This window comes from Vulpes lagopus, chromosome 6, assembly GCF_018345385.1.
Source record: "Vulpes lagopus strain Blue_001 chromosome 6, ASM1834538v1, whole genome shotgun sequence".
In the NCBI taxonomy this organism is placed as follows: domain Eukaryota; kingdom Metazoa; phylum Chordata; class Mammalia; order Carnivora; family Canidae; genus Vulpes; species Vulpes lagopus.
Window position 1 is genome coordinate 89,058,801 of NC_054829.1, and position 22,394 is coordinate 89,081,194.

At 39.6% G+C, this 22,394-nt stretch overlaps 2 protein-coding genes and 1 non-coding gene across 6 annotated transcripts in view; 1 reads left to right on the forward strand and 2 right to left on the reverse strand.

The window, feature by feature from the left end:
- Positions 1-361: 361 nt before the first annotated feature.
- On the reverse strand, positions 362-4,670 carry LOC121492680 (60S ribosomal protein L7a-like). The gene is given in 3 exon segments (XM_041757865.1): positions 362-1,000; positions 1,003-1,113; positions 4,577-4,670. Coding segments are annotated over 3 exon segments (762 nt in total). The 3' UTR covers positions 362-443.
- On the reverse strand, positions 1,194-1,268 carry LOC121494030. The gene has a single exon (XR_005988673.1). It is a non-coding gene; the product is annotated as a small nucleolar RNA SNORD24 (small nucleolar RNA).
- Positions 4,671-5,146: 476 nt separating the features above from the next.
- Positions 5,147-22,394, forward strand: part of CCSER1 (coiled-coil serine rich protein 1) — an 880,050-nt gene continuing 862,802 nt past the window's right edge. For 2 of the 4 annotated variants that reach the window (XM_041759585.1, XM_041759581.1), the window contains exon 1: positions 5,147-5,546. The gene's annotated coding sequence lies outside the window, so the exon portion shown is untranslated. Of the gene's footprint in view, positions 5,547-5,749; positions 5,984-6,889; positions 7,024-22,394 lie in introns of those variants that run through there. The other 2 variants (XM_041759583.1, XM_041759582.1) reach the window with 2 other exon arrangements.

A 22,394-nucleotide genomic window follows, 5' to 3' on the forward strand; every position in this document is an offset into this window, starting at 1 on the left:
CTTCCATGTTATAGCAGTGTCACAAAAGGATAATTTACCTTTTAGTAATATGAAAGAAATTCATAATGTTAATAACGAATTTACAATTAATTTTTAAAAAATTTCTTTTATCCAGATGCCTGGGTGGCTCAGCGGTTGAGCGTCTGCCTTTGTCCCGGGATCCGGGATCCAGTCCCACATTGGGCTTCCAGCATGGAGCCTGCTTCTTCCTCTGCCTGTGTCTCTGCCTCTCTCTCTCTCTCTCTGTGAATGAATAAATAAATACATGAATAAATACATGAATAAATAAATACAATCTTAAAAAAATTTTTCTTTTACTCTATTAGGCTTTGTCTATGAGGAAAAGTGGCCTTTACCTAACTTTCTTTTCTTTCTTTCTTTTTTTTTTTTTTGAAAGAGAACCTTTTATTACTTTTATGTACAGAAAATTCAACAGCGTCCACTTAGCCCAGCTTGGTGGCCAGTTCTTTAGCCTTTGCTTTTTCCAGCTTGGCGATGCGAGCCATTGACTTCAGACCCAGGACGTTGCCTCCCCAGTGGCGACTGATCTCATCATATCTGTCATTGTAATTGGTCCTGATTGCTTCTACCAGCTTAGCCAGAGCTCCCTTGTCTTCTGAGTTAACCTGTGTGAAGGCGACAGTGGTGCAGGTCTTCCTGTTGACCAGACGCCCCAGCCTGGCCTTCCCTTTGATAATGCAGTAGGGAACCCCTGTCTTACAGCACAGGGCAGGCAGGCAGACAACCAGCTCAATGGGATCCACATCATGGGCTATCACTACCAGCTGAGCCTTCTTGTTTTCCACCAAGGTGGTGACAGTGTTAACCCCAGCTCGAAGGACAGGTGGCCTCTTAATGGGGACATCCCCTTTGCCCGCAGCTTTCTTCTCAGCCCAGGCCAACAGCCTCTGCTTCTTCTCTTGCTTTGTCTCTGGTCTGTACGTATGGGCCAGCTTGAGCAGTTGCAGAGCCGTTTGGCGGTCCAAGGCCTGGGTGAACTGGCAGGAGGCACTTTGAGACCTTTATACACAATGGCCCTCTGCCACTGCAGCTGGAGGTAGCGCGGCCACTTGACAAAGCAGGTGAGGTCCCTCTTGGGCTGGATGTCCTGTCCTGAGGAGAGGAGGGCAACACGGATTAGTGAGGCTCAACCTCCTCGCGGAGCTGCCGTTAGGGCCTCTCAAAGATGCCGGTGCATCAGCGATCTTGGTGTTTTCAAGCGTCATCACCATCTTTCCGATAGCAAATATTCCTTCACATCATCTGCATACCTAATTTATTTTCTTATAGTTCCTCTATATTGTTTGCAAATATATTTTTTAAAGATTTCATGTATTTATTCATAGAGACAGAGAGAGAGAGAGAGAGGCAGAGACACAGGCAAAGGGAGAAGCAGGCATCATACAGAGAGCCCGACGTGGGACTCGATCCGGGGTCTCCAGGATCACGCCCTGGGCTGCAGGCGGCGCTAAACCGCTACGCCACCAGGGCTGCCCTGTTTGCAAATATTTTAAAGTTAATTCACTTTCTAAAACATCTTATACATTTCATTATATTAATAGCATTGTTAAGACACGTTATCTCCTGAGAGGCCTGGGTGGTTCAGTGGTTGGGTGTCTGCCTTTGGCTCAGGTTGTGATCCCCGTACTGGGATAGAGTCCTGCATTGGGCTCTCCTGGGGAGCCTACTTCTCTCTCTCTATGTCTTTGCTTTTCTCTTTGTGTCTCTTATGAATAAATAAATAAAATCTTTTTTTTTTTAAATAAAAATTATCTCCTTACCTTCCCTAGACACACTAATTTTACTTTTTAGGTACCACTACTGAAGAATTTCTAATTTGGCTCATCATTCATTGGGAATTCAGTGCACATAAGGGGCACATATGTAATTGGCAACCTAATTTTTCTGCTTTCATCAAATGGTGCAATGCCAAATCTTCATTGAACTTGCCAGTTAAAATGCACTTGGGAACCAAATAGCAGCAAGCATAAGAGATGAAAATGAACAAATTGGAAAGAGTCATTAACTTTCTGTTTTCCTATCAAAACAAAAATTGTATCATTCAAAGTGTAGCAAAGTGGGAAATTCTACTTGAAACATTAAATCGTCTTAAAAGAGAATAATTCATTTACTTCTGAAATGTTCATTAGATTTTATAAATGCAGTTTCTTGTACAGATTTTTTTCAACAAAAAATACAAAATAGTTAAAATGAATAGACTTTTCAGTAGTGTTTTAGTTTATATATTTTCATATCTTTTTAATGTGGTGTATATGAATTCTAGACTTTATATTGGAAGTAAAATTGTTAGAAAATTAAGTGAGAAATGTTGGATTATTTAATACCTTAATGAGTAAAAGCAATTGACAGATTGTCATGGTTCTCACTAATTATGAATGCAATTGAGAGTGTGAAAATTACAATCAGTTGTGGTTACCAAAAATGCCCTTGAAATATCTGGTCTAATGTATAATTTTGAAGTATGCACTATAGGGTCATTATTAAATTATCATTATTTATGACAATTAAATAGAGACCTGGGACCAAAAGCACCAAAAACTTGCCTAATATGATTGAGTGTTGTTCTTAAAGGGGGACACTACTTCTTCTTTTTTAATGTCTATTTGCAGCTTTTATAAAATCCACATATTTTCTGGCTAAGTGCAAATTTTCAGATCAGGAATGTCTCTTCTACAGAATTTTCATTTGCAGTGATAGTGGGATTCCTTTAGTAAGGACTTTGGAAAAAAAAGTGTCCTAGCATTTTTCATCTATAAGTCTAAGTATTTAAGATTTTTAAATCTTTGACTAATTCTAAAAAATAAATATTTTGTAATCCCTTCTTGCGCTGGGAAAAGTAGGCAGGAGATAGAAGGAAAATGCTACAGGATTGTTGATCAGCTTATTTCATAATTATCTAAAGAAACCATAAAGACTTTCAACTAAACCAGGCGTTCTGAATGGAAGTTGGTATGGACAGTAGAGTAGGTTGAGCTCCATTGCATGAATTAACCAGCATGTGACCTACCTACCCTCCCCAAGCTGACTTTCCTGGTCTGTAAAATTGAAGAAATTTTATTTTATTTTATTTTTTTAATATCTTTTTTTCCTTTTATTTATTTATGATAGTCACAGAGAGAGAGAGAGAGAGAGAGAGAGAGAGGCAGAGACATAGGCAGAGGGAGAAGCAGGCTCCATGCACTGGGAGCCCGACGTGGGATTTGAACCCCGGGTCCTCAGGATCGCGCCCTGGGCCAAAGGGAGGCGCTAAACCGCTGCGCCACCCAGGGATCCCCCTGAAGAAATTTTAATAGCTTTTTTCACAGGGCATGAATACATTAAATCCCAACATCCTTTGTTAAATACATCTATTTTTTCAATGCTTGATCAAAGGATAAAATGTACTGTATTTATATGTTATTGATGTACTGGTCCACTTGTCCCAACCTTGCTGCCTTTTCTTGATTACATGTTTAAGCCACTTTTAATGGACTTTGACAGTCTCTAAACTCTTTGTATGAGGCATGAAGGGACTAGGGGAAAGGAAAATCAGGGTGAAAATGGTAAAATGGAAAATACGTAATGGGCAAACATTTGACAACAAACCTGGGGATATAGTAATGGCCATGAACTACTAATAAGGAGAGACTGAGTTGTCAACCTTTCCACCACCCCTCTAGCCTCTGAAATATTTTTTAACTTTCTTTAGTTGCATTTAAGAAAAAAAAGAATTTTCCATAACTGGTACTCCAAATCAGAATTGTATCCATGCCAAAATACACATCAACCTCTAATCCTCACTAAAAAAATACACCTTGCTTTTACAGCCAATCTATTCATATTTCAGCAGTAAGATTGTGGCCAGTTAGATTCCTAGAAACTGTTTCTCAACATAGTAGTCCATTAGATCACAAAGTGGGCAGCAGGCTAGCTAGAGAGATGATGTCAGGTGTACAAACAACACTGGAGATGAATTATCTATATAGAAATGGCCCTAGATGGGACACCTGGGTGGCTCAGCGGTTGAACACCTGCCTTCAGCCCAGGGTCTGATCCTGGAGTCCTGGGATCAAGTCCCACATTGGGCTCCCTGCATGTAGCCTGCTTCTCTGCCTATGTCTCTGCCTCTCTGTGTCTCTCATGAATAAACAAACAAACAAACAAACAAACAAACAAAAATGATCCTGGATTGCACCAGAATGGGTTAAAAAATGTTTCCTACACACACCACACACACACCACACAGTTACATACACTCCATCTGCCTGATAGACCTAAATATATTAGAGTGGAGATAAAGAAGAGGATGGATGGGAAAGACTTCAGGACCCAGTGCAAACCTGAAAGGAAATACAATGGCAGAGAGAATCAGGATAAATAAATCAGGGAAGCAACAGCACCATGCACCTGAAGTCTTCCCCATCTCTAAGTTGGAAAATTTTCTCCAGGGGCCATCAGTCAGATGATATCAAAATGGTAGCTGGTTCTGTTTGTAATCACCATGTGGTCGAGGAATTCAGGTGTAGGAGCAGAAGTTCCACTCCAGGTCACAGTTCTAAGGCTCCCATTATCCTACGGAAGAACCCACTGCCGCCGATGGCTCCTGGGAAGCGTGACTTGCTTAGAAGGCAGCCTTCTTCCCTTGCTGCCATGGAGCAAGGATGCTCCATGCTCCAATACATGGAGGGAGGAGACCCGTCCATGCATGACTAGGTTGGGTGAGAAGGAGAAAGGGTGAAAGAACCTCACGATGAGAGGTGGAAGAGAAAGAAGGTGACACTGGTGGTTTGGAGAGAAAAAGACGCTGCATTTTCAGCATCCTTGAGGTCCCTTCGCATTGCTTTGGACTCCCCTTCCTGTGTTTTGGACCCTCGAAGCACTTGGACTGCACACACGCACAGGGCTGGGCTAAGGGGCAAGCCAGGTCCGCGCGGTCCGAAACGGCTTCCCCTAGCACGGAAACAGCCCCGGGCCAGCCGGGGTGTGCGCGCGGCGAGCGGCGGCCGCGGGGCCTGGGCGCCGCCCTCGAAGCCCCCCTCCCCCTCCCCCGCCCCGCCCCGCCCCGCCCCGCCCCGCGCGTAGCCCGCCCCCCTCCCTATAAAGGCCGAGCTCGCCGCCGCCCCCGCCGCAGTCGGGGAGCGCGGCCGCTGCCCGGGCCTCGGCGCTCCCCGCGCAGTCACACTCCGCGCACTCACACACTTGGAAGCGCCTCCCCACGTCCCTCCCCTGCCCTCCTCCGCTCTGCTCCGCTCCGCTCTCTCTCACCACAAACAGTCGCCGACCGACTGCCAATCCGTGTGTCTCAACATGACTGCCTGGGAAGCGGTGGCTCGGGCAGAGCGGCGCTGCGGCCGCGGGCTGCAGCAGGAGGAGGATCATTAAAAAACGCAGCTCGGCTCTGCAACCGGGAGTGGAGAAGGAGCCCAACGGCCGAGACGGGGAGGGAGGGCAGAGGAGGGGACCGGGAAAGACACCCCCGAGCCCCGAAGACATACATTTCTGAGTGCCCGGGAGAAGCCTTAACAAGCGGCGCGGAGCCCTTCAAGGTAGTGACGCCCCCGGTGCCCCCGGTGCCCCCGGTGCCCCCGAGCCCCCAGCCGCGCCCCGGGGTTCGCGCGTTGCGTCGCCGCCGCCGCCGCCGCCGCCGCCGCCGCCGCCGCGCTGGCGCCAGACCCGGGCGGACGCGGGGCGACTGCCCGGCAGGTGACCGCGCCGCGCCCGGGCCGCCCCGGAGCAGCCCCCGCCCAGGCCCGGGGCGCGGGCGGCGGGCCCGGCTGGCGCGGCGCGGAGACCCGGCCTTGCAGGCAGGCGGGGGGGGGGGGGGGCGCTCGCCGCCGGCCCGGACTCCCCGCGCGCTGCGTGGCCTCTTCCTCCGCGCGCCGGGGCGCTCGGCTCCGGGTGGCCGCGGCCGCCGCTCCAGCGCGATGCAAGAGTTGGCGCAGGTTCCGGGCCGCTCCGCTCCGTCGCCGCCCGCGTCCCGCAGGTAGGGACCGCCCGGCCCGCGCTGGCGCCCGGGGCCGCGGGCGACGCCACGGAGGGGGGCGGAGGGAGGGGGCGGGGAGCCCGGGGCGCCCGGCGGAGCCGCAGTGCCCGAGCCGGGACCGCCTCTCGCCTCCGCCTGCTTCTCCTCGGGCGCCCCCTTCCTGGATCGGAGGCGAGACCCTCCCCAGCGGCGGCAGGAGCAGCAGCGACTTAGTGTGGACAAATCGCTTTGTGGTGGCGCGTCAGGGGCTCCAGGGAGGGGTGTGTGTGTGTGTGTGTGTGTGTGTGCACGCTCAGTCGTGTGTGGGCGCTCATGGCTAATCAGTGCTTTGGCGCACCTGGCAAGGTGATCAGCCTTGAGCTGAAACCCTTGGGCCAGTGTCCCAGGGACCGTACAGGCGGTGCCATCGAGGGGCAGGGTTGCGCGAGGGGGCGACGGAGGGATTTGTGAATGGTGCTTCTCTGCGCGTGGAGGCTGAGCTTGCTGATGTAAAGGAGGAGGCATCCAGAGTGAGAAGAAAGGCTATTTATGGCAAAGAGTTGTGAAATTTCTCGGGGTTTCCTTCAGTGTATTACCGAGCTTCTCTCCTTTTCGTCCTCCCTCTTTCGTTTCTCTCTTCCTCTCTTCCATCTCGCCTCATCTTTCTCAGAATTAGAAGCAATTCTGCACCCCCCCCCCCACGCCGGCCCCCGCCCCCTGGGACCTGGAACAGGCAACGAAGTCAGGAACCACTTGTCTTTTTACAGGTAGAAAAAAAAAATGTTTCTTAGGAGGCACGGATCTTGCCTTTAATGTGTTTATGTGTTTGGTCTCCACTTCTCTTCCCTCTTAAGGCCATCAATAGGACCCACAAGACACAAAGTACCTACTTGGTTTCAACAGCCTTCATTCTTCATATCCTTACAGTTGAATACCTTCCCACTGAAATGGAACACATATCCCTAACCCCAAGGAAGGCTATTGAAAATAATACCCACACATTTTACTGTAAAGCTGGTTTTAGTAAAAGCCTTGAAGAGGAAAGAGAAGCGGACATCTAGGTGAGTGTACATGATTAGTACTGATTAAGAACGGTGAAGAAAAGAGCTGAAATACTATTTAATCTAGGCTGCAACACAATTTCTTTCGGTTTCTTTTTCTATTTGCTTTATAACAGGTACAAATTCCAAAGAGGTAACTTGAAGCTTAGGGATGACTTGGGACAGTGTCTACCTGTAGCAAATTTATGTTTGTTCCTAGAAGTAGTAACCTGTGCTTTTATAGAACCTAGGTATGGGTTACCACTGAGAGAATAGGGCATTATCTTTATTATTTTAAATTGGAATGTCTCTAAGCGCCTGCCAAGCACAGCATTGCTAAAACATTGAAATTCCAACTGTCCCTTCATTAATTTCACGAAGAAGAAAGAGAAGTGAAGTGGTCAACCTATTGTCGGTCTTCATTTGATGTTAACTAAGAAGCTCTGTATTTTGACTATAACATGCCAACTGTTGGTAGTTGGTGTTTTCAGTGTGAAAGTAGCTTTCCTTAACAGTCTTGTTCGTTTTGAAGACCAGTAGAGTTAAGGATTTGTTATTTTGATTTTAGTTAGGTTCATACTGGTTTAAAATCCATTTTCCCCAGTGCCATCTGTGTCAGTCAGTAGCGTGTGACTTTTTATATCAGGATTGTGAGTTCCAGCCCCATGTTGGGTGTAGAGATTGCTTAAGAAAATAAAATAAATAAGATACACTTTCAACATTGGATCACATGCAGTTTTATATTTTACGTTAGGACTTAGACTGAGAGCTCCTTTCTGAAGTTTGCTACCTTAACTTTCCTGAATCATTGGAATGTAGGTATAATGGGCAGTTTAAAAATGTACTTGATGAGTTGTATGACTGCAGTCATTAAGAAGTTGCATCTAAGAATATTTTGTTTTTTGACAGTGTCAGAGAGTCGGTAACTGTTTATTTAAAATGTATCATTTATACTTTGGTATATTAATTTACATCAGACTCACAAAGTAGAAAATGAAAAACTTACTATATTCTATAGTTACGCAACTGTTTATTGCATTTTATTACTTGACATAGTAGTCATAATAAAGGGCCTGTCATGTGCATCTACTATCTAGGTAGGCATAAGACTTCCTTGCTCCTGCTCTTCAGGAGCTTTCCCTCCAGTTGGGATGAATCTGATGCACGGTGGTGGAACAGGGTTAACAACCCGTCACAATAAGAGATTGCATGCCTAACAAGGAATGTAGGAATTCAGAGCATAACAATAACATTTCATTCTGATTTTTGTCTGAAAGGCTTCAGGGGTAGATAAGACTTGCTTGGTCTTGATCTTGAAGAATAAATAGGATTAATCACTTGTGGATGAAAATATGAGGTATAAGATGCAAGTCTCCTGGAATTATAGAAAATAATGAAAGATATAAGGGGAAATAAGTTTGTTTGAAATAGATTTAGATATTGCAAAGCAGTTGAACTTGTGTAAAGGGCAGGTTAAGTTGTTTTTTTTTTTTCTTTTGAGTTGGTTTTTAATGCACAACATTTTGTACACTCTATTTTTGAAATTGAGTTTCTGTGCCTAAGAAGTCAAACCTTTGATTTCATATTACCTTTTAGTGAACAAAATGCTCGACATGTATTTGTAGAGAATATTTACTCTAAATATTTAAAATACCACATCACACAAAAGTGTTAAACTTGGTAACAAGATGGCAGATATAACCTGTTTATAGTGAGGGGTTTGAGGTAACATCCTAAAGCAACACTCCTTAGATTTGTTCTAAAGGAAAAAAGAAAGAGATATGTAAGAGAATATCTATCTATATTAATAGCCAGCACTCATTGAATGCTTAATATTTTATTCTGTGTATAAAATGTATAATCCATTAAATAACATTTTATGTAATATTTTTATTTTAAAGTTATTAGAATGCACTGCATTATTTTTCATGAATATGGAGCTAGGATGCAGGGTTCATGAGAAATAACTTAGAAATGTAGCAATTTTATGTTTTTATTTTTTAAAATGTAGCAATTTTAAAGATTTTTTTTTTTTTTACTATCTTTTGGGAAATAGATGGTGTTAACAATAGGAGCATGTGCTGTCTCTAAGCATTCTGATCTCAGTTTTTTTTTCTTTGTATATATATATATATATATATATATATATATATATGTTTTTGTACAAACATAAAACTGTTTAAAATGAACTTCTTCATTTTAAGAACACAAGAGGAAACATCTGAATGTCTTTGAGCCTGTCTTTTCAGTGTGACATCCTAGAAGTATGTTATAGTGACAGTAAAGAAGTAGTACAAATATTAGATATGACTTTCAATAGATAACGAATAGAATTACTTTCAGATTAGGTGGATTAAAATATTTTTATATATATATTTGTTGACAGTGAATAGATAAGAATTATTACAAAAGCAAAAAGCCTATTAAATCACCAGTTTCATATTCATGTAGGAATGGGATGATTTCCAACATAATAACAGTACAAACCTGGCTATCTGTTAATTGGTCTCTTTTGAGTTTGGTTTTAGACTATATGTCACAGGTGTATCACTTTGATAATGTAATCACTCCTGTATGACTGACAGCTTCTGCATTATTTCCCTATTGGATAGTGACAAAATCTGTTTGCTTTATATTGAGGACATACACTTCTATCAGAAATATTATCTTCACTTTGCAAGAGTGTCAGTTAACAATAAAACATGAAGTCTGAGTGAGGGAAGCCGTTAGAAAAGATGGGGAAATTGATACAAAACACTCTAATGAGCCATTCTTCGATATGTAGCTTAAACTAAATATAATATAAAAATATAAAGCTGACCAATCTAAACTGCAGTTGATACACTACTGAGATACCGTTACCAGTTCTTATTTTTAAAGGACTGTATTGCGTTTTAAGCTGTTTTCATGTGGTCTAAATAAAATGGCCAAAAAGGGAGGGAGGAAAGAAGGAAAGAAAGTTGATTGTGGTTGAGTGTTTACTAGTGTCTGTGGTATGATACTAAATTTTTTTTTTTTTAATTTTTTATTTATGATAGTCACAGAGAGAGAGAGAGAGAGAGAGAGAGGCAGAGACACAGGCAGAGGGAGAAGCAGGCTCCATGCACCGGGAGCCCGATGTGGGATTCGATCCTGGGTCTCCAGGATCGCGCCCTGGGCCAAAGGCAGGCGCCAAACCGCTGCGCCACCCAGGGATCCCTGATACTAAATTTTTTAAGAAAGATTTTGGCTTTGATCATTGACAGACACAGTTTGACCAAATGCCTAGCCCTCTACCCTAGATTAGCTTAAAATATTATTTTTGGTTTTGCATATTTACAGTGCATTAAACACTTTCTTAAAATTTTACTTAAACTGATAAAAATTTTTGAACACTGTAACTATGTTCTGATATCAATATCAAATTTAAAGTCCATTTATAAGGAAGCATTTTGTTAATAACTTATGGCAAATTCTTTTTTTTAAGGTTTTATTTAAATTCCTCTTAGTTAACATACAGTGTAATATTAGTTTCAGGTGTACAATATAGTGGTACAGCACTTATAACTCCCAGTGCTCATTATAGTAAGTGCACAATGTATAATAGTTATTTTTTTAAAAATTATGTGCATATCTCATTTCCCAAAACTTTTCACTGAATAGTTTTGGGATCTATTGATTCTGACCTGAAATAGAACATTCAGAGTTGGAAAGCAGTGATTTTATAATTCTTTTTTTACATTTACTAGCTGGCATTCTTCTCTGAAGGAAAGCTTTCCTTCTCAGATCAGTATGGAGCATGAATTTTTTTATTTTTTTTAATTCAGCATATTAGTATAAGTTAGATTTAAAAAGTTATTTAAATTCAATTTAGTTAACATATTATTAGTTTCAGGGGTAGTAAATTTAGTGATTGATCAGTTGCATATAACAGTGCTCATTACATCAAGTAACCCTCCCTAATGCCCATCACCCAATTACTCCATGCCGCCATCCACCTCCCTTCCAGCAACCCTCAATTTGTTTCCTATAGTTAAGAGTCTCTTATGGTTTGCCTCCCTGTTTTTCTTATTTTTCATTTCTGTTCCTATGGTCATCTGTTTTCTTAAATTACACGTATAAGTAAAATCATATTTGCATGATTTGTATTTGTCTTTCTCTGACTTCTTTTCCTTAGCATAATACCCTCTATTTCCACCCATGTCATTGCAAATGGCAAGATTTCATTCTTAACGGCTGAGTAATATTCTGTTGTGTATATATAAAACATCTTCTTTATCCATTTATCTGTTGATGGACATCTGGCTCTTTCCATATTTTGGCTGTTGTGGACATTGCAGCTATAAACATTGGGGTGCAGGTACCCCATTGGATGACTATTTTTTGTTTCCTATGGATAAATACCTAGTGGTGCAATTGCTGGGTCATAGGGCAGCTCTATTTTTAAATTCTTGAGGAACTCCACACTGTTTTCCAGAGTGGCCGCACTGGTTTGCATTCCCACCGACAGTGTAAGAGGGTTCCCCTTTCTCCATATCCTCATCTCATGGCATATTCTTTTTTTTTTTTTTTTTCTCGTGTTCATGGCATATTCTTAACTCAGACCAGTAGGTCTCAAAATGTGGTTCTCTGAACAGCAACATCTGTGAACTACTTAAAATGCTAATCCTACCACAGACTGAATAAGGAACTCCAGGTTGGGGTCCTCTATGTGACCCTTTTGCACTCTCAAGTTTGAGAACTACTGACCTAGAGTGTTTTATAGTGAAACTTGAAGGCTGTATCTCTCACCTGTTTGGAGCTAATACTTTCTTCAGTTGTTAGAGATAACTACAGTTTAACTATTTAGATCTGGAAAGTATTATACTCTCCACCTCAGAAGATTTTCATCTTAACCGTATGTATGTATGTATGAGTGTATTTAAGAAAATAATTAAATGAGTTTCTAACTCCCATACATATATTTGCTGTTGATTGGGAAGCAATTTAAAAAGTGTAGAATTTAACTGGATCCTAAAGACCCCAGGCTAGGCCTTATTGGTAGTCATAAAAATATGCACAATGTACGAAGCTTGACCATTTTCTGTTTAGTCTTGTTGACTCTTTTTTTTTTTTTTAAGATTTTTTTTATTCACAAGAGACACAGAGAGAGAGGCAGAGACATAGGCAGAGGGAGAAGCAGGCTCCATGCAGGGAGCCCGATGTGGGACTCGACCCCAGAACTCCAGGATCATGCCCTGAGTCAAAGGCAGACACTCAACCGCTGAGCCACCAAGGCGTCCCATAGTGTTGTTGACTCTTCTGTGATATTTTTGGACTGGGAATGTAATAATCATTTTTTTCTGTAAGATGACAGCTGCACAACAATAGCATCACATGTGTGGAATGTTCTCAAAGTCTTAGAGCTAAAATAAATTTTAGACCACATCCCTACATCTTTCAGGATTCAAGATAATGTGTTTATATCCTGTAACTCTTTTAGTATCCCCTTTTCTTCTCTCTCCCTCCCTTCCTGCCTCTCTCTTTCTGTCATCCCATTTCTCTATTTCAGTTATGGGCTCAGTCATCCCTTCCCTAAGGAAATGTTTCTTGGCCTCCTTTGCTACATCAATTGGCCCCTTATATATTGTTTTAGTTCTGTATTCCCCTACCTTCTTGTACTTACTGAAATGTTAATTTAATTTTATGTGTATTTATGTGATGGGTCCAATATTATATCATCAGGGATTAATGTACAATAGGTGCCCAGTAAATATTAGTTGAGTAAACTGTATGCCATCATCCTAAAAATGTTTTATGTTTTTCCAAAGAAAGATACTAAGAAAATTTTAAAACACAGGGAGTCCTAGGATATATGTAAATACAGATGCTACTTTTTTTTCTATTTTGCAAATGATGAGATAGATTTCATTAACAACAACAATGGCTCTAATGTGTCTTACATGATAGGCACTCTATATGTATTATGTCATGTATTTCTTCTAACATTATAAAGTTGTTTTTACATGTTTTAGAGTTGAGGAAGCTGTGGTTATGTTCTATGGTCTGCCAAACTATCTAAACCAATTTTTTTAAATTACATTGATGCAGAAATGATGAAACCAGTAGATAGAGAATGTGAAGGAGTGTATCTCCTCATTATTCCTGATTTAACTCGGGGCTCAGTACTATCTGTGCATTGCCTATGCTGTTGCTACCGTCTTCAGTGATGCCATTGTTGCTTTTTGGGTGATTGAACCAGTGATGGAGCTCTTACAAGGCTGAAACTCCCTTCTTCTTATTGTACTTTTCAATACCATTATTATGAACCCTTATTCTCTTATAGGGACCACCCCTATCTGGTCAGAAAATCCCAATTAATAAAAATTTAAGATATAAACAAGTATAATGTGAAGACTGAGTGCCTTTATACAGAGAATGTCCAAACATTAGATATCCTCTATATTTGGAGATAACAGCTTATCTTTTGAAAAGGTTGACACAGCTTTGGGTACTTTGCTCAGATGAGGAAATATGATTACATGGTAGTAGCAACTCAATTTCTTTTGCCTTTTAATCTTCATATTATTTAGTTGTGAGTTTAATCAATTATCAAATGTTTGTAGCAAAGGAAATATTTAAAGGCTGATTCTGTAGAAGTCAGTGGACAATTAAAGAGTTGAATTTAGTTATTCTGAAAGTTTCTTACTATTCTGACTGTACAAACTTACAGAAATCAGACAATAACATGAATAAATATAGATGCCCACCAACAAGATGAAAAAAATCAGTAGTTTAACTGGGTTTTTTACTTACAGTCTATTTTGTAGCTTTTGACAAAACTTTCTGTCACTGGAATAATTTAATCATTAACTGGCACTTCATTCATGCCCTTTATTCAAGACTTATCCTATGTAGGAGGAAGATTGACTAATTTCTCACTCAACCCTTTGGAATTTAGCATTAACCACCCTTGATGTAGCGCTCTAATATAATATTTATAGTAATGTTTCTTTCTTGTAACTGAAACTGAGTTCTCACCTAATATTTTTCTGTGCATCTTGATAATTGCCCACTTGTCACCATTTCACCTAACATTTGAACAAGGACTTTTTTTTTTTTTTTTTTTTTGCTAGAGCCTGCTTTATTTCTTTATAGATAAGGATCCTGTGTCTAAAAACACTTCATTTCCTGAGTCCTTTTATGTGCTAACAGACTATCCCCAAAATATGCTTTTCTGGGTCTTTAATTATCACCAGCTCTTAGAAATATGCTTCATTTCCAGTACTCACTCTTGGACCTCCATGATGCCAACTACTTATGGCATATTGCCATGCTCCCAGATACTCAGGCTGGTTGGACTTCTTGGAAGTATATACAGCTGGGTCTCTATAGCACTTCCCAGTGCTTATAGTACAAGTCTATTACCAAGTTCTGATCATCACCAGACTACCTTATTTTGCTACTTGTAATCTTTACCGAGCTGTGTCACGTGATAGAGCTACCTCATTCATCATCATTGACAAAAAAACATTTTGTAAATGCTTATGTGTAAGTCAGTCTATTTCGAAAAGAATACATCTCCTGGGGTTCCTAAAGCTCCCGGATAGCTTGATCCATAAAAAAAGAAATACACATTCTTCCATGTTTTGTTTGATATGTGTATACAAAGATGTGTAGAATGTGCATATGCATTCTTTAGAGTTTCTGTTTTTCCTTTTCTAGTCAGATGTTAATTTCAATATGATCTGACTCTTCTCCATTCTTCATAAACTTATTTGAATATGATATCTTTGGAATATAGAACAGCTGAAGAAGAAGCATACTGCGGATGGTGTGATACGTTCTCTGATTTTCCTTATTCGTTAATAAAACCTAGCAGTATCTCTCTGCTCAAGAAGTGTTAGTCCAGGTGTACTACTTCTATTCAACTCTCCTTGGAGTCTTAGTGATACACTTTCTCCATCAACCAAATTCAGACTAACATGTCATGTTTCGTTTCTTCTTTAAAAGATTTTATTTATTTATTCATGAGAGACACAGAGAGAGAGGCAGAGACACTGGCAGAGGGAGAAGCAGGCTCCCAGTGGGGAGCCTGATGCAGGACTCTATCTCAGGTCCCTGGGATCACAGCCTGAGCCAAAGGCAGACGTTCAACCTCTGAGCCACCCAGGTGTCCCGACATGTCATGTTTCTTATCTACTCATTCGCTGCAATTAACTCTTGTGTGGAAATGGTTAAATACTGTGATTCTGTTAATGAATTGTTTTTGTCGTATGTATGGCTTTGTTTGCTTTAGGCAATAGCAGCAAACGATATATCACAAATCTATATTAGGCTTACAAATAACACCAAACAAGTAAGCATGAATAAAGATATGGCAGAAGCAAAGCAAATGTAGGCTTTAACATTTTAGGCAATTCTTCCTTTAGAAGCTATTTTTGTGTTTGGTTGGTTGGTTGGTTTGGTTTATTCATAGATCTACAAATTACCAAAGCATTAGGTCTGAGTATATGAAATATGTTTAGTGAGTGATGCTTTCTAACACATAGTGTTTTCCAGGATATTCAAGAACACTTGGAAGGGGAAAAGCACACAAAGTGTACAAAACTGTCAGATGAGAAAATTAGGGAAAGGGAGAAAGTAGTTCAAATTCAATATTAGAAATGTAGATAAGAGTAATTTATTTTAGGTAAAGTTTCAGGATATTTTGTGGGTAACAAAACTGATGGGTCTGTCCTTCAGGATTCTTAAATTTTCAAAGGATGTTAACTACTGGGAAGATAGGTGAAGGATAGTTAATTTGATTTTCATTATTCTATCCATATGCACAAAGACCCAGGAACACTAAAAATACTCATTAATAAATGAGTTAAAGTTAGAATGTACCTCCTAAAGGAGCTATATTAAAAATATAGATCACTATCTATATCTATATATAGATATATATCACTAAGTTGGACCATTAAAAATCATTAGAAATTTGTGCCTAACAAGCATATCAACTTATAGCGACATTATTGCTAAAATTAACTTTCAGAGGTATTTTCTACATTGTAACACCAGTGGTAAATGTGGTGTTATTGAGGAGATAGCTTCTTCATCAACACATGCAGCTTCTGAAAGGATAAAGGGCTCTACAGTGGTATAGTCTAAATTGATTACAGTAACAGTATAATGTGAAGCATCCCTAAGGGAATTGTGAGTGTCCCAGGTCCAAGTGCTGCTTGGAACACTGAAGGGATAAAGGGATAAAGACACTACGTTGCTAATTCTTTAGTAAGAAAAGGAAGGTATTGCAGCGTAGGATATTTCTGAGGAGCAGTGAACCTGAGTTCATTGGATGATGATACATAAAACACAAAGCCCCAGAGGTTTTTGTAGGACATGAATGAATGAGGTATTTTAAAAGCCAAATAATTTTAATTTGAATATAGGACAGATTGGTAATTCTGAAGTTTTGGAGGTGCTCCAGCCCAGTTCCATCCAGTATGCTCTATGTGTGGTGGGTCTCCAGTCACCTCTTTGGCAGGGGAGCTATCCAGGGTGCTAGACTTCTGCTGAAACCTTCTTGCAAAATTGTGCAAAATATTTCTTTTTGTTTTTGCTAATCCTACCTAGAGCTTGTCTTTGCAGACACTACATCATTCACTTGGAGTGACTAACCTGTCATCATTTGATTTATTCTAGTTGGCCTTTCAAAGTCCCATTCAAGTGTAAGTTCAAGTGTACCTACTGCAATCATAGGCAAGAAGCCTATTCTGGATGTCAGATCTCCATTTAAAATATCATAATTCACCACTTGCTTTACTTTGTGGCTGTTAAATCGTAAGCTCAATGAGGGCGAGGCTTTTGTATTTTACTCTGTTTTCAAGCAGCTGGTCTAAATCAGTGATATGAAGATCCTCAGCAATTGATAGATGAATTAATACTGCTTAAGACTGATTTGAATTTTCATCTGTGTGAACTACTCCCTTTTCTAGCCACTATCCTAAATCACATCCAGACTTACTTTGAATATGGCCTTTCATGAAAAGCCAAAAGATTGAAATTTGTTCTTAACTTGAAACTGAGTAACTTAAAATGGCTAAAAGTCTTGAAAAAAAAAAAAAGAAAGGTCTGGTCTATGAGGTATGGGTATGTATGCCACAGGTGTTGTTAGGGGATTGGCAAGGTTTAAGTAAGCAAGAAGTAGCAGCATAGGCTGATACAGAGGATAGCATCAAAGGAAACTGGTTTGTCACTTCCTTAAAATAGAACCCAGAACATCCATGCCACACTCAGTTTCTAAGGCCTTTGGAATATGGGATCTCCTCTCAAATTCCACAGCTTAGATCTTCATTTTGCTATGTCTGAAAATCTGAGGCCACACGAGGCTGACAAAAGTCTTTTATATAGTAAACAAATGTCAAGGCCCTGTGTATATATTGGCTAATGAGACATACATAGTTCCTCTCATCCTGAAGCTTACAGTTTAGTTTCCAGTAGTGGTACCCATAATATCCTCGGCCCTTGCTGAGAATGGACATCGGTAGACTTCTTTTCTCCCTCTTATAGCCACACTAGTGACCTCCTGGACTGCCATAAAGAATAAGTGTGCTTGTTTCCATTACTCTACCTCTACACATAGCATTGCTCTGAATGTCCAGTGTGGTAGTAAGTGAGACTACATTGTCACAGAAAGATTTTTATTTACATTAGGACATTCTGTCACTGGTTTTGTAATGACTTACTGAGCCCTGTTACATGATGTTGGTAAATTATGTGCTTGTATATATCTTCCCTTATAGGAATATTTCAAAAACGGCTTAGCTACTATTTTTTCTTTTGATCAGAAATTCCCTGTATTTCAAGGGCATGAGCTATAGGAAATGGAAATGGTTGTGTGGTCTTTTCATGGAGGATATTTTCACTTTATAGTTGTACCTTTTATGTTTTTGGAGTGTATATATACTATCTATCCTATACATCATGTGTTTCTCTTTCCTACCAGTTGTCAGCAGCAATGTTTCAATTATGAAGCAGAAAAAGAAAAGCTATAGTTCTTAGTAATTACTGCCTCCTTGGGAATCTAGTTATAGTTCTAGTTATAGAACTCACAGAAATATTGTAGATTCAAAATAACTTAGATTTAAAAGAAAGGATTTAAAAATGTTAAAAAATGAATAAAGCAGAAGCTTTTGTAACTGTCCTAAATAAATGCATACTTTGAAAAACTAGTAATTTCTTTGCTGAATATTTAGAATTATGCTAAATAATAGATTATTATTAATTTAATGAATTAAAACCCACTACAGTCAATTTTTAAAGTAATACTAGAGATGAAATATTTTTATAAAACGTATTTCAATCTGTTGAAAGGAAAACTATTTGAGGAGTATGATGTGTGCTCACAGTTTCAGTGTTTTATAATGAAACTGTTAGGAGACAGGGATAAATTTTAGCAATCATGCAAATCATTTGTGTTGTGTAAGCGCAACTCCAGGAATCCTCAGCACGCAGTCAAGACTAGGCTCATTAGAGACCAAAAGTGATGATTGCTTCTGATTTAGAGTGTGGACAGGGAAAGGTGCTATGATTACACTCTTCTTCAATGAAAGAAGGTAATGCATTTCACACCCCCATCAAGTATGAGATTTATACAGACTCTTAAACTCTATTTTAAACTCTAAGAGTCTGTATAAATATTACTGAATTAAAAAATTTTTACTAGAATATTCTTTGACATTAAGTCAAAACACTTGAACCAATCTTTGTTAAGTGTGTGTACAAATGTACACATGTATAAAGTAATGCAAGTTCTTATAATGGGATATATCTTATATAAATTTCTTTTAATTATGCAGGTGGTTTTCATCTTCTCTTGTTTTTAGCTTTTTTTTTTTTTTGAAATGAAGAGATTGATCAGTCAGTGCTTTCCAAAAAAAAAAAAAAAAAAGAAAAGAAAAGAAAAGAAAAAAGAAAAAAACAGAACCTATCTATCTAATCTATCATTTATCTGTAAGAAGATTTATTTTAAGGGATTGGCTCATGTGATTGTGGAGGCTGGCAAATCTGAAATCTGTAGGGCAGGCTAGGCAGTCTAGAAACTCAAGCAACATTTCTGTTACAGTCTGAGGTAGAAATTTTTTATTCTCCTAGAAAGTTCATCAGTTGTAGGCCCTTCAACTGATTGAGGCCCATGCACATCATTTTTCTTCCTTACTTTTTTTTTAATTGAAGTTCAGTTTGCCAACATATAGTATAACACCCAGTGCTCAGCCTATCAAGTGCCCTCCTCAGTGCCCATCACCTAGTTACTCCATCCCCCCACCTGCATCCCCTTCTACTACCCATTTATTCATTTCCCAGAGTTTGGAATCTCTCATGTTTTGTCAGTCTCTCTAATTTTTCCCCACTCATTTTCCCTCATTTCCCTTATAATGTTTTTTTCTTTACTGTTTTTTTTTTTTTTACTGTTTCTTTTTTTTTTTTTTACTGTTTCTTATATTCCCCATATGAGTGAAACCATATGATGATTGCCCTTTTCCAGTTGACTTACTTTACTCAGCATGATACCTTCCAGTTCCACCCACATTGAAGCAAATGGTGAGTTTTCGTCGTTTCTAACGGGTGAGTAATATTCCATTGTGTGTGTGTGTGTGTGTGTGTGTGTGTGTGTGTATCTTTATATATATACATCTTCTTTATCCATTCATCTATCAAAGGACATTGAGGCTCCTTCCACAGTTTAGCTATTGTGGACATTGCTGCTGTAAACATTGGGGTGCAGGTATCCTGGCATTTCACTGCATCTGCATCCTTGGGTAAATACCTAGTAGTACAGTTGTTGGGTTGTAGGGTAGCTCTATTTTTAACTCTTTGAGGAACCTCCACACAGTTTTCCAGAGTGACTGTACCAGTACACATTCCCACCAACAGTGCAAGAGGGTTCCCCTTTCTCCACATCCTCTTTTGTTAATTTTGTCTTGTTAATTTTCGCCATTTTCACTGGTGTGAGGTGGTATCTTGTTGTTTCCTGTCTTGTTAATTTTCCCCATTCTCACTGGTGTGAGGTGGTATCTCATTGTGGTTTTGATTTGTATTTCTCTGATGGCAAGTGATGTGGAGCATCTTATCATGTGCTTGTTGGCCATGTGTATGTCGTCTTTGGTGAGATTTCTGTTCATGACTTCTGCTCATTTCATGATTGGATTGTTTTTTGAGTGTTGAGTTTAATAAGTTCTTTTTTTTTTTAAAAGGTTTTATTTATTTATTCATGAGACACACACACACACACACACACACACACACACACACACACACGAGAGAGAGAGGCAGAGGGAGAAGCAGGCTCCATGCAGGGAGCCCGATGTGGGACTTTATCCCGGGACTCCAGGATCAGGCCCTGGTCTGAAGGCAGGCGTTAAACTGCTGAGCCACCCAGGGATCCCTGAGTTTAATGAGTTCTGTATAAATCTTGAATACTAGCCCTTTATTTGATATGTCATTTGCAAATATCTTCTATAGGTTGTCTTTTAGTTTTGTTGACTGTTTCTTTTGCTGTGCAGAAGATTTTTATCCTGATGAAGTCCCAATAGTTCATCTTTGCTTTTGTTTCCTTTGCCTTCATAGATGTATCTTGCAAGAAGTTCCTGGCCAAGCTCAAAAAGAGTGTTGCCTGTGTTCTCCTCAAAGATTTTGATGGATTCTTGTCTCACATTTAGATCTTTTATCCATTTTGAGTTTATCTTTGTGTATGGTGTAAGAGCGTGGTCTAGTTTCATTCTTCTGCATGTGGCAGAAGAATGAATTTCCCAATTTTCCCAGCACCATTTATTGAAGAGACAGTCCTTTTTCCAGTGAATAGTCTTTCCTGCTTTGTTAAATATTAGTTGACCAGAGAGTTGAGGATGGATTTCTGGGTTCTCTATTCTGTTTCATTGATCTATGTGTCCGTTTTTGTGCCAGTACCATATAGTCTTGATGATCACAGCTTTGTAGTACAGCTTGAAATCTGGCATTGTGATGCCCCAGGCTTTGGTTTTCTTTTTCAATATTCCCCTGACTATTCAGAGTCTTTTCTGATTCCACACAAATTTTAAGATGATTTGTTCCAACTCTCTGAAGAAAGTCCATGGTATTTTGTTAGGGATTGCATTGAACATGTAAATTGCCCTGGTAGCATAGACATTTTCACAATATTTATTCTCCCAAGCCATGATCATGGAATAATTTTCCATCTCTTTGTGTCTTCCTCAGTTTCTTTCAGAAGTGTTCTGTAGTTTTTAGGGTATAGATGCTTCACCTCTTTGGTTAGGTTTATTCCTAGATATCTTATGCTTTTGAGTGCATTGTAAATGGGATTGACTCCTTAATTTCTCTTTCTTAAGTTTCATTGTTAGTGTATAGAAATGCCACTGGTTTCTGTGCATTGATTTTGTATCCTGCCACTTTACTGAATTGCTGTATGAGTTGTAGCAATCTTGGGGTGGAATCTTTTGGGTTTTCTACATAGAGTATCATGTCATCTGTGAAGAGGGAGAGTTTGACTTCTTTGCCAATTCAAATACCTTTTATTTCTTTATGTTGTCTCATTGCTGAGGCTAGGACTTCCAGTACTATGTTGAATAACAGTGGTGAGAGTGGACATCCCTGTCATGTTCTTGATCATAAGGGACAGGCTCTCAGTTTTTCCCCATTGAGAATGATATTTCCTATGCACATTATTGAAGGTAATCTGCTTTACTTTAAATCATTTGACTTAAATTTATTAATCACATCTAAAAATACTTTCACAGCAACATCTAGATTAGTGTTTGATGAAACAACTGGGCGCCACAGCTAAGCCAAATGACACATACACTTTAACCATTACAGTGAGTAAGGGATATTATGTTAAAAGCCCTTGTTGATTTACATGATAAGTTGATGTACATATGTTTTTCCTTTGGCCAGAGATACCTTATCATTGATCAGTTATTGGCATTTGTAGACAGAGGTCATCATTCATTTGTTCCTTATTAATTTTGTAATTATTTATTAAGGATGTCTTATGTGCAAGACATGATATTAGGCAGTTGAATAATTTAAGGAAAATGAAAGATTGAGGCTATATATTTTCAGTGTTTTAATTCTAGTGGAAGAGCCACGTGTATATTTGATGCTTGTGTGATAAGTTAATTTGAAGTATGAAATTGTTTGCTTTTCAACCTTGTGAATTAAATGCCATTTTCTCTGTGAGCAACCAAAAAAAAAAAATAATGTCAAGGGTAATATGCCAAGTTACTATGCTTATTAATTTAAGGATGACTCATATGTAAAATTGATTATGAAATGTGTGCTTGCCCACTAGCAGGCCAGTTTCATTTAGACAGTGTTGGCTATATATACATTCATTTTAGCAGATTAAAAGATTTGTATTTGTATTTGTATTCAACCTATGTAAAGGTGAT